Genomic DNA, 11,074 nt, shown 5'->3' with positions numbered 1-11,074 from the left:
TCCTACTGTGGGGGTAGCTCGCGCGTTGCAGACTGATGGCAAAGAGGTTTGCATCTGGTGTTTACACAAACGCATCATGACTCTCAAAACCAGCAGGCTGCCAGGGCTGCGGCTGTGCTAGTGATGGCCCATCGAAGATTGCGAAGCGCCAGCTTGGGGACGAAGATTGAATCACCAGCGACCGTTGGCAGTAGCTTCAAGCAGAGGCAGCGTGAATCATGGCTCCTGGCTCATTACTCGTTGCTGACTCAAAGGCTTGACTCTAGATCTAGCATTCCACGTGTGCGCTCCGGTGGCGTTGGTTCGTCTTGTTGGCTGCCATGCATACATGACTAGCAGCTGTGCCTTGATACATGCTTCGATGAATGATGGCACCTCGATTCTTCGACTGCTACGGACATCGTTGCCATGTCGCACGCGCTTCCGAGCAGAAAGTCGATCAGGCTTACCTGCCTCGTGTCAAAGGAGCAAGGCCACAGTGTGGTTCTACCATCAGAGCGGCGTCTCGGAAGTTGATCGGCACCAGTTCTGATGTTCTGCTAGCATGTCGCCGGTCTCATCGCGCCATCGTGAGGGCGAGTGGAAACAGTGATCAGGTCGGCTGCAGTCCGCCCTCGGTGATCGTCATCTCCGTCGTTAGCCATCGGAGGTTTTGTTATGTTTGTAGATGATCGCCCGGACTGCCGTGGTGCAGATCGATGGCCCCACCCGTCCTCGTGCAGGAGAGGCAAAACCCCCCAGGTGTGGTGGCCACGGCAGAAACTAATTGAGTCGCGCGTTACACAGCAGCACATGAGGACGAGGCGATTTCCAACGGGTGAAATTGGACCGAGGTCACGAGTCTGGGCTAGGCCAGTCGAACTGATTGCTGAAAAAGAGCGGCTGGTTTGCGTCCCCAAGGCCCCGTCATGCTAGCAGACATTACGGAGCTAACTCGACCAAGAGCGCTGGTCTAGCTAAGCCCAGATTCAATAGATAGTCAATCCTGGTGTCCCGAGGTAGCTTGCATTCTCGAGGCCGTGGACTGGCACTGACCTCGGCTCCCGGCGCGAAAGGCGCAACGGACACGGAGCACGATGGCCGTGCCACGGGCTTGATGGTCGTCTGGTAAGATTGCGGGCGTCGTCGGAAGGGCACCTGTATCTGGTGCTCTCACGCGGCCTCGGAGTGGGATCGACAAAAGCGCAACCAGTGGAGGTTGAAACGTGCCTGTGGATGGGCGTGCTGGAGGGAGCAGGCGTTTCTAGATGGCCAGCAGTAGATGACCCCGCCGCCAGACTGGATACAGTATAAGGTAGTGAGGACGGGCCAGCGTTGAAATGAGTCCAGGGGTCCTGGGGATTTAGCGCATAGGTGACAGGAGTCGAATGGGGGGCCGAGACTAAATGTGGTATCGATCAGCTCCGACGCGACTTCACACGTCCCGAGGTCGGTCTACTGCTGTGGTAGAAGCACGCTCTGAAGCTTGGCGATGCGGGTCAGAGTGTGCGGTGGCTTGTCATGTTCTACCCGCGAAATGATGCGGCCATCATCACAGCTCTACGTGCCTTGGCGTAGGCGATGGCTCTGTGACTGATGTGAAGAGAACGTCCCGTCCGCGCGAGAGTACTGAGGTGAGAATGGTTTGTGGCTTTGTGGCGCTTCGATAGGGGGAGACCGTAGGCTGGTTCCAGTTGAGCTTTAGTGGCCTTTGCACTGTGGGGGACCTGGAACCTCTGGTCATTTCCTGCAAGCCCCCCTGCGCACTCGCCCAACAAGCGACACGGCACAGGGCAGCGCAAGGTTCCATTGGACGAATGTGTGTTTTTTTCTTTGCTTGCGAAGACCTACCCAGCTACACCTGCCGTCACGCGAGCACCAACCCACTTAACCCATGACTCCCTCCATGCCGAATCGAGCAGCGTCGAGCACTCCCCACCCCACGCAGGTCGCTTCTTCGAGACGACTGTGTCTGCATGTGTGGTGGTGTGCACTGCATATGGTCTGCGTACAGGAAGGTAGGTACCTGCCTGGCTGCCTTCAAGTAGGCACTTGCCCTGCGAGTAGACACTTGCCCTGCGACTAGACGAGCAAAGAGACAGAGCGAGAGGTGCAGAGGGATCAATGTTGGCAGGTCCAGATGCAAAAGCTTGTGAGCCCCTCTCCCTCTCCCTCTTCCAAACCCACTCAACTCAACTATTGCTTCTGTTTCCCTCGGAGGCGGCGCCGCCATGGCTCATCCTAGACAGGGCCCCGGTCAGACTTTGCCGCTTTCCCCTCGGATCCACCACCCTGCGTGCATCATGACCTGAGCCCTTGGTGTCCTCCTCGTATCACTTACACACCGTCTCCATCCAGCGTCGTCGTCTACATGGTCTCATGTGAGTCGACTCACCTATGTCACCTTGTTACCTTGGCTTGCTTTGTTCCGCCCGTGCTAATTAATGAGAGACACATCACACGAAGCCCACTTCAAGGCCCCTCCATCCTACCCTTTTTTTTGTTCGAAGCGTCAAGGCGGCACAACCTTCTGTGACTCCCCTGCGTCTTGTGTCCCACGTTCTGTGTTGTGCGCCGCATTCTCGATTCCGACCACACTCTTGTTATCACGCATAATAACTCCTTCCCCCCCCCCTCTCTCCTCCCTGCCTCTCGCCTCGAACAGGAAGTCCAATTTCTTCGACTCTCCCACCACCTGCCTATTCCTACAGCTCATAGGCCTCACCTCACCTAAACCAACTCACAAAGCAAACTCGACTTTAAACCGTCACTGCCTACGCCGGGCTTCAGGCCAAAAACTGAACCTCAAACGCTAAAGCGCTCTGGCACATGTGACAGACGCAAACCCACCACTGCCACCTCTCACTTACTCACTCACTCGCCCATCTAACACGAAAGCATATCCTGTGCGACATGTTATACAACATGAACTATCCCCCGCAGGACCAGCCCGGTTCTGCCAAGTCTCGCCTGCTGCGCCCAACACAAACAACAGGCCGGCAGAAACCTCGCCCATCGCAGCAACCATCGCAGCCTGTCCCCTTTGACCCCGAGGACCTCTCAAGAAGACTGTCCATCGTTCTCGCACAGCAAAAGGCTCACGCTGAGAGGAGGCGCACACCCAAGACGGATTCTGCGCGACATCCCAAGCCAGCCCTGAGCCACCCGGCCGCCTCCTCTTCTCATCCACAAGACGCCTTCTCTGCAGGTGCCGTTGCGAAAAAGTCGTCACAACCACCAACAGCCGCCAAAGCCATCGATTCCACATCACCACCTCTTCAGGATGAGAACGGCTCATACATTCCCCGCGTCGCCGCCACGCAGTTTGCTCGCACCACGACGGCCGCCGACATGGCGCACCAGGACCTGGCTCACATGTTCTCGCGCAGAGCCATCAACACCACCGCCACTACCACCAGGTCCCACCGCTCCGGGGCAGACCCCGGCGTCGCCATGCCGCCGATCCCGCGCCAGCACCCGCTCACCGTCGCGGCCCCAAGCACCATGACGTCAGCCGACCTGGACCCCGAGCCACCCGGCGCGCACGAGGTCCGGGGCTCTTTACGACGTACGCTCCTCACAACAGAACCCACGATCGCCAGCACAGCCAGACGCTGCAGCGCAATCGCATCCTCGAGGCTGCCACCGCTGCGGGCGAGGCGGGCGACTTGCAGGGCCGCTACCCGCAGAGGCACACCATCGAAGGCCCGATCGCGATGGCGGCCGTCGGTGGGGCCCAGGCGACGGAGGAGCAGCTACATGGCGATGACGCGGCGCGGCGGGTCAGCACAGGCGACCTCCTCGGCAGGCCCCATGCCAACGGGAAGGGAGCCGCCGCCGCCGACGACGAGCCAGAGGTGCCACCCCATGACGTCAACGAGCACCGCGTCGACTGGACGCAGAGCGACGAGAGGCCGAAGACACGCTCGACGCCGCTGCTGCGCAAGGCCGACTCCATCTGGACGCTGCGCGGGTCGGCTCGGGAGCCTGAGCAAGACCGCGCGCGACGACAAGGGGGACGCCGGCGGGTGTGGGGGAGTCGCTCAAGTCGCCGGAGGGGCTGGGTTCTTCGCGCGCTTCAAGGTCAGCCACTAAGGGTTCGCGACGAACACAATGACTGATACGATACTCGAAGTGTGGGAGCCAGACATCGGAAAGGATTACTGATGATGAACGAGCAAGAACAGAAAGGGCACCACCAGATGCCTGCCATTGGCCCCGTAAAACGCCGCCCTATGCCTATGACCAAAATACTCGTACAAAGAGAGGCCTATCCTGAGCCCCTTCCCCATCTTCCGAGGCGCCAAAGTCGGCCTCGTTGCGCCACGCTCTCTAATTTCCTGATCACTGGGTATCTTCATCCAACAACCTCTTGATCAGCTCGGCATCCTGCCTCGTTGAGGATCCGTCTACAATGACGTTCCGCGTCCCCGCGGCAGCCGTCGCCGCCTCCTGTTGCGCAACAAGATGCAGCACCAGCTCGGTGTACTCCCTCACGCCCTCCCCCGCCTCGCCCTCGATCTTGCGCGCCGCCCGTAGCGCCTCCTTTCCCTTACGGATCCCCACGTCGTGGTTCCATTGCTCCTTCTTCTGGTGCTTCCCGCTCGCGCTCGCGGCCGCGGCCCGCGCCGCCATGACCTGGCTGAAGGTCGTCGGCGGCGCCTCGCCCGGCGGCGGATCCGCCTTGGCGCCAATAGCAAGTAGCTGGTCGGCCAGGTTGGGGTAGCGACGGAAGAGGTACCGGAGCTGGTCTGAGTCGCTCAAGGTACGGAACGGGTTCGGTGGCCCTTCGACAGCCGGCGCAGCAGCGGGCGTCGGTTCTGGGGCTGGAGAAGACGGTTCGGGGTCTGGTGGGTGGTTTTCACGATGGAACTTATTGCAGGGAACGGAGCAGCTGTGCGTGGGAGGAAAGAAAGCGTTGGTTAGCAAACACTTAATGATAATGAAGCATGAGGCCACACTGCTTATGAGATCGAGATGTGAAGTTACAAGGTGACGACGTACAAGGGGAGGCTGCAGCGCGTGCATTTGTATTTTCCGGGCTTTTCGTTGCAGACGCCGCAGAGGCGCGGTTGCGGTTGCGGTGGCGGTGGTGCAATGTTGTTGGCACCCGCTGATTCGCCGTCGGGCGCTTGGTCGGTGGACGGTTGAGCTGTCGTGTCGGTGCCGTTCGTCACGGGCGGGTTCGTGTTAGCTGTCACAATGCCATTGGGTTCTGAAGGCGTGGCTTCGACCGGCGAGTCCACCTCCATGGCTGTCGGATGGGTGGTCCTGGCATCGCCGCCGGCAAGCGCTTCCTCGGGCACTGACATGTTGCCTTGCCCGGCGAAACAGGGCCCTGCAGTCAGTCCTAGCGCAAATGAAAGCTTGCGCAAGAAAAAGATGCCCCGGAGTCGAGGCGGCCGTCGGAGGAATGTCGAGGTTTGGTGGCGGGGAGAGGCTGAGGTGAAAAGCCGTTGGTCGGCCAGAGTAGAGAGACCACCACAGGCTCAGAGGAAAAAAGTAGCTGGCCCCCGTCGCGCTTTCCCTCCCCGCGATTTGCACTCTGCGCCCTGCAAGGGGAAGAAGGGAGCTTCCAGCGGTTGAGGACTCCACCGGGCCACGCCCAATCGGCAGTTCATCGGAAGACGTGGCCCATTCGCTGGTGCTGGTCTCCACTTTGCGTCATGGCAGCGCAGGGGCCGAGAGGGAACGAGAGAGACGAAGAGCTCCGAGGAGGGGATGGAGCCCACTCACTGGAGGATTGGTAATGCATCGGCACTGAGCGGCGAAAAAGCTCGGTCGCCTCTCTCCTTCTCGCTGGACCCCTGCTGTTGAAAGACCAAATCGCGGCGGCGCCGAGTCGACCATCGGATACTCAACTTCACACACCAACCACGACACCACCACAGTCACTCAATTCCTTTCGTCATCAGTGGACATCCCTGGGGGAATAAGGAAAACAAAGGAAAACAACATGTCGACTCCCTACCGTGCGACCCGTCTCCTCACAGCGCTGGCCCGCCCAGCGAGGGCAGCGGCGCCGTCTCTCCGCACAGCATCCCGAACAGCCGCCATCCGCCGAACACTCACATCCTTCTCCTCCTCGTCCTCCCGACCATCCGTCTTGCGCAAGACCGCCGCCACAACCCTTCCCTCCCAGCGCCGCACAATCTTCATCCAGACCGAGCCGACGCCCAACCCCGACGCCCTCAAGTTCCTCCCCAACCACCGCGTCCTGCCCGAAGGCATCTCGGTCCCCTACATCGAGTACCTCAACCCGCGCGCCACGATCGCGCCGCCGCACCCCTCGCCGCTGGCCGCCCAGCTCCTCGCCATCGACGGCGTGACGGCCGTCTTCTACGGCGCCGACTTCATCACCGTCACCAAGGCCGCCGACGCCAACTGGGCGCACGTCCGCGCCGAAATCTTCGCCCTCATCACCGAGGCCATCACGTCGGGCGCCCCCCTCGTCGTCGTCAAGGAGGGCGCCGAGGCCGCGCCCGCCGAGGAGGACAGCCTCGCCTACAACGAGGACGACAGCGAGGTCGTCGGCATGATCAAGGAGCTGCTCGAGACGAGGATACGCCCCGCCATCCAGGAGGACGGCGGCGACATTGAGTTTCGCGGCTTCGAGGACGGCGTCGTGCTGCTGAAGCTCCGGGGCGCGTGCCGCACGTGCGACTCGAGCACCGTGACGCTGAAGAATGGCATTGAGGGCATGCTCATGCACTATGTGAGTATTTCTTTTTTTTTCTTTCTCCTTTTTTTTTGCATTTCTGCCTGTTATGCGTACTGACAAAATATGCAGATCGAGGAAGTTAAGAGCGTGAACCAGGTCATGGACCCCGAGGAGGACATTGCGCTCGAGGAGTTTGCCAAGTTTGAGGAGAAGCTCAAGGCGCAAAAGGGCGAGGCTGCTACGGCCTGAGTTTGAGTCCTGCTGTCGGGCGAGCTGTCACTTGGTCCTGTGGTGTGGGATGGTGTACGATGAAGCATGAGATGGGGGCCTGGTCGCGAAGGCGGACGTGTCATTCCCGCCAGTGTACTTTTTGATACCTACGATTCAACGAATCGAAACAACTCCTTGACCTCCCCCCCACCACACTCCTAAATCAACCGGAGGAATGTGTATCGAGCGTAGGCTGACGTACAGCAAAGCAAGAATCCTTCGTCCACTGATGTACGTCCGCAGTGCTCGAGCAAGTCGGCTGTCAGCAAAAGGGTGCTTTGGCCGCCATGGAGCTCAAGACCGACTGACGTCTTAACAAGTGTGGAAGACATCAGATGCACGAGGGAAAACAGGCGTCATCCGCGCAGCCGCCGCTGGGTTCCAGCTGTGCAGGCACTCAGACGACTGAGATCTTCTTGTTGACATGGTCCACATCCAGGTGAAGGGGAGTTGCCGCCGTATGATGGCCGTCTAGTCATTGGCCCAACCATGCGCCGTTGTGCGCCGTTGCGTCTCCGCCCATGACGTTCGTGGCCTGCACGCTGGGACCCGTCACTACCGGGTCGGGTTCCCTTCGTCTGTTCCTCCATCGAACAGACACGCAGATCCACAGCGCAGATGGATCCTCGAGCCTCGTCCTGGTCTGGAACTCGCACTCCCTGCACGCTGATGCGGATCGTCACCAGAAACTCATGCACGGCATCGTATCACCGTTGACCGGTCGGCCCAGGCTCCTTCCCCCCCCCCTTTCCGTTTTCCTCTCATTCTTCCGTGCATCGTTGCAGCGCCGGCGACATGGCGTGGTTTAATCTACGATGCGGGCCACCATGCGTGGGGAATCCGGGGTAGACCCCTCACGTCTTTGCTCTTCGACCAGGCCCAGGCCAGGTTGGGTGTACATGTACAATGTTCATGTAGCGGGGGTCACAACGGCGCTCACCACGCTCTCTGTGGCACGGCATGGCATCTGAGTTGTGACGAGCGCTGGCATCTCGCGGCACGACTTGATGAGAACCTGTTTTCCCAAGCTTGAAATCGGTCACTCTGGCCAACACTGATCTGGCTCCATGTACTGTTGCGAGCATGTCCACCTGCTGTACATGCAAACACCGAACGCTGGGCGTGACGTTGCAAGAGCGCATGATATCATAACTGGCCGGGTTGAATTGCCATTGCCTTGGCAGTCGCTGTCAGGATGACGAATGCAAGAGAGTCTGATATGATCAATGCAATGCGTCTGACTGGAGGTGGCGTTTGTGTCAAAACCGTCGGCGAACGGCGGGCGCTGCCCACCCGGCCTAGCCTTCCGCTACACCCTTCTGACGACACCCGTGGACGGACTGCCTCTAGTGCTGCCTCCTATCCGCCAGCACGCTGGATGACGCCAGACCAATGCACATTGCCTTACAACTTCGATATGGACCCGATTCGTACCTGCCATGCTAGTACGACGAGGAATCCACCGTGACCCAGCTAAGACGCATCTTGTTTTGCTTCATGAGCAACAAGGCGGATGTTCGTGGCGAAGAAGAGTGTGAAATCCCACCTGTTCAATTGGATTTCCAGCATAAACGTAGGTGCCTCAAATCTGGTGACGCCCAAGCGCCCCCTGGAGAAACTCAACTGAACAGTCCTGGTAGCCAGGCAAAAGCAAAATTTGTGATTTTGTCAACTCAGTTATTAGCAAGATGGCAATTCAGTACAGGCTATGGACCGCTCGTCGTTTCTCCTTTCGACGAGATCCAGAAGGCGCAGATCATTGCGGGAAATTGCTCCCTACCCGCGAGTCTCGGCAACGGACCCCATGCCGGAATGTTTTGACGACGTGCAGCTCGGAGCGCCAGTTTTCCCCGTGGGGATGGGGGAAACAAAGGAAGGATGGATCGCGATGAAGTAACGGGACGTTGCCGCACGATGGCCCCGCCCCCCTCCTCAGCGCCCTCGGACAGTTCTATGGCTTGACAGCAGCCGCATGGGCTTGGAGGCCACGCCCTGCATGCCTACGGGAGAGTATTGTCCTGGTCTGGGTGCACACAACAGATAGAACGCAAACTAGAAACGGGAAGCACGCAGGCGGTCGGAGAGCCAAGGAGGAATGGGAGGCGTCAGCTCGTGGTGGTCTCGAAGTATCGATGCACCGGCGTCGGACGGCGCAAGCCGATGGAATAGGATTCACCACGCCGGCCTTCACGAGGACGCCTGGAGATGGCCATGGAACGTCATGGTAGCCACCTGTTCCTGTTTGTGCCTTGCTTGCGCTGCTTGCCGCGTTGCCACATGCTCGGAACCCTTCTTGGGGGATCGCCAGGCTGATCTTTCGAGCGTCGATGCCGGAATGAGGGCTCAGTGCCGAGTGACGGGCATAATTGTTCGTTACAATGGCAAGCAATAGGCTGCGACGTTGGACCGAGGGACGGACGGGCTGGAAGGGTCTTGAGGGTAAAAATGTTGGTTGGGAGCGGCTTTTGGAGAAGAGGGGGCGTGTGGTGGTCTGGCAGAGGATCGCCACAAGCTAGGGGACCCAGCCTTCGATGTACTGGAGTGTCCCAGGTAATCGAGCAGGCGACCAAGTTACTCATGTCTGATCGACAGCTTCTCCGTGCTACACTACACTTCTGGCCGGCGGTGGCAGGCTCACAGGGCCAATAAAGCTTCGACAGCGCCTCCAATGGCAACCCTGGTTCTGCCTCGCCTGGGGTGCTGTTCAATAGGTACCTAGGCAATTCATGTGTACGCAGTATGTGTCGGGCCAGGCGACCCCAGTCTTATTGGTGGATGGGCTGCGGAGGTGGCCATGGCTCCGACTTGTGCCAGTGACGCATGGAAGCAATGTGGGAAGGCCAGTAAGAGGGACCATCTCCTTCAAGTCCAATTGAGGGCGGCTTGAGGTGATGATGAGTGGGTAGCTTGATGCTGTGCTGAAGAAAGGTTTTGAGCATGGCAAGCGAGCATCCCCCTGCTGGCGGCCCGTGTATGTCGATTCGGCCGATCCTGGTTGGTACAGTATAGCGCAGCAACAGGTGGAGGAGAATGGAACGTAAGGTGCAGGAGCAGCAGGAGGTGCAGGTGCAGGGTGCAGTTGAGGTGCAGGTGAGTTGCAGTTGCAGGTGAGCTAGGTACCCTTCGGTCTCCCGGCGCAGAGAGGTTCAGGTGTCTCCTGCCAATGTGCTGCAGGTCGACATTTCTAGCCATTCAGAGGGGCTAAGTAGAGGATAGGTCGGCTTGGGTACTCGCAGAGCCAGAGGATGAGGAGCATTTATGCAAGCGCATGAACATTCTTTCGCTTGCCCTGTGGTTCAACTCATGCTTATGATGCAGCCTCTGTTTTTCAACAAGAGGTCTCAACGTAAGAATGAGAAATGCAAGAGTCCGGCATCCATACGAGACCAGACCAACTCATATTCCAAAGTTGTTGTTCAGGCGTCCGCCTAGAAGGATGCTGTTAGGCATCCGCTCTAACGCTACGAATAACGCACCCTTCAAGCACTGTCGCAGTGGGCCGACCTCCCATACATGGCGCACGCGCACACACACACATACAGTCCGAGACCCCCCATCTGCCACTCCCGTCCTTACAGTGGTGCTCTCCGGCTCCCGGTCCTGACCTTTTCCCCATCTTTTGGGAGGCACGTCCAAAAGACCAGGACCAGGACCAGGACCGCTACTACTACTATCACAGCACACTCAGGTTAGGCCTCCCCTGTACACCTTCGACCGGGCCCTCTCCAACACCCCCAACCGTGCTGCTCCGTGCCTCTTCCCCTTCCCCCTCTGCCTCTGGCGCGCTTCTACCCCCTTCCCCTCAAGACCGATCTCGTCTCACAATTCGATTTCCAGCTGGGTCAGCCACAACTCTGTTCTGATCTGCCCTTCTGACCCTGACACCTTTCTCCATTGGGTCGCCGCTTTTGCCTCGTCCGCGTGTGGAAGCTACAAAGCCAGCAACCAAAAGCATCGGAGATGCGAAGTATCCTGAAAAGAAATCGGGAGTCCAACCAATTTTTTTGATGCGTACATGGCAATATCCTTCGAATGATATAGAACGTGATGGTGTGGTGTTTAATGTGCAGCAAGTCAGCAAATCCATCTTTGGGAAACTTTGATACGACCATGGTTCCCCCGCGTCCTTGCTACCTGAAGATAGTGTTTTTATGTGGAACGAAT

The 11,074-nt window shown here is 58.8% G+C and overlaps 3 protein-coding genes across 3 annotated transcripts; 2 read left to right on the top strand and 1 right to left on the bottom strand.

Annotated features, from left to right (window-relative positions):
• Positions 1 to 2,904: 2,904 nt before the first annotated feature.
• On the top strand, positions 2,905 to 4,100 carry VDBG_07153 (predicted protein; the record flags this gene model as incomplete). The annotated part of the gene is made up of 2 exons (XM_003002536.1): positions 2,905 to 3,528; positions 3,582 to 4,100. The coding sequence occupies 2 exons, from the start codon at positions 2,905 to 2,907 to the stop codon at positions 4,098 to 4,100; spliced, it is 1,143 nt and encodes a 380-aa protein (XP_003002582.1).
• Positions 4,101 to 4,323: 223 nt separating this feature from the next.
• VDBG_07152 (conserved hypothetical protein) lies at positions 4,324 to 5,291 on the bottom strand (the record flags this gene model as incomplete). Its single annotated transcript, XM_003002535.1, has 2 exons — positions 4,324 to 4,873; positions 4,984 to 5,291. The coding sequence occupies 2 exons, from the start codon at positions 5,289 to 5,291 to the stop codon at positions 4,324 to 4,326; spliced, it is 858 nt and encodes a 285-aa protein (XP_003002581.1).
• Positions 5,292 to 5,935: 644 nt separating this feature from the next.
• On the top strand, positions 5,936 to 6,889 carry VDBG_07151 (HIRA-interacting protein; the record flags this gene model as incomplete). The annotated part of the gene is made up of 2 exons (XM_003002534.1): positions 5,936 to 6,694; positions 6,770 to 6,889. The coding sequence occupies 2 exons, from the start codon at positions 5,936 to 5,938 to the stop codon at positions 6,887 to 6,889; spliced, it is 879 nt and encodes a 292-aa protein (XP_003002580.1).
• Positions 6,890 to 11,074: the final 4,185 nt, after the last annotated feature.

Source organism: Verticillium alfalfae, genomic scaffold (genome assembly GCF_000150825.1).
Source record: "Verticillium alfalfae VaMs.102 supercont1.9 genomic scaffold, whole genome shotgun sequence".
NCBI lineage: Eukaryota > Fungi > Ascomycota > Sordariomycetes > Glomerellales > Plectosphaerellaceae > Verticillium > Verticillium alfalfae.
The sequence above is the reverse complement of the archived record's forward strand: the minus strand, read 5'-3'. Positions and strand labels throughout refer to the sequence as shown.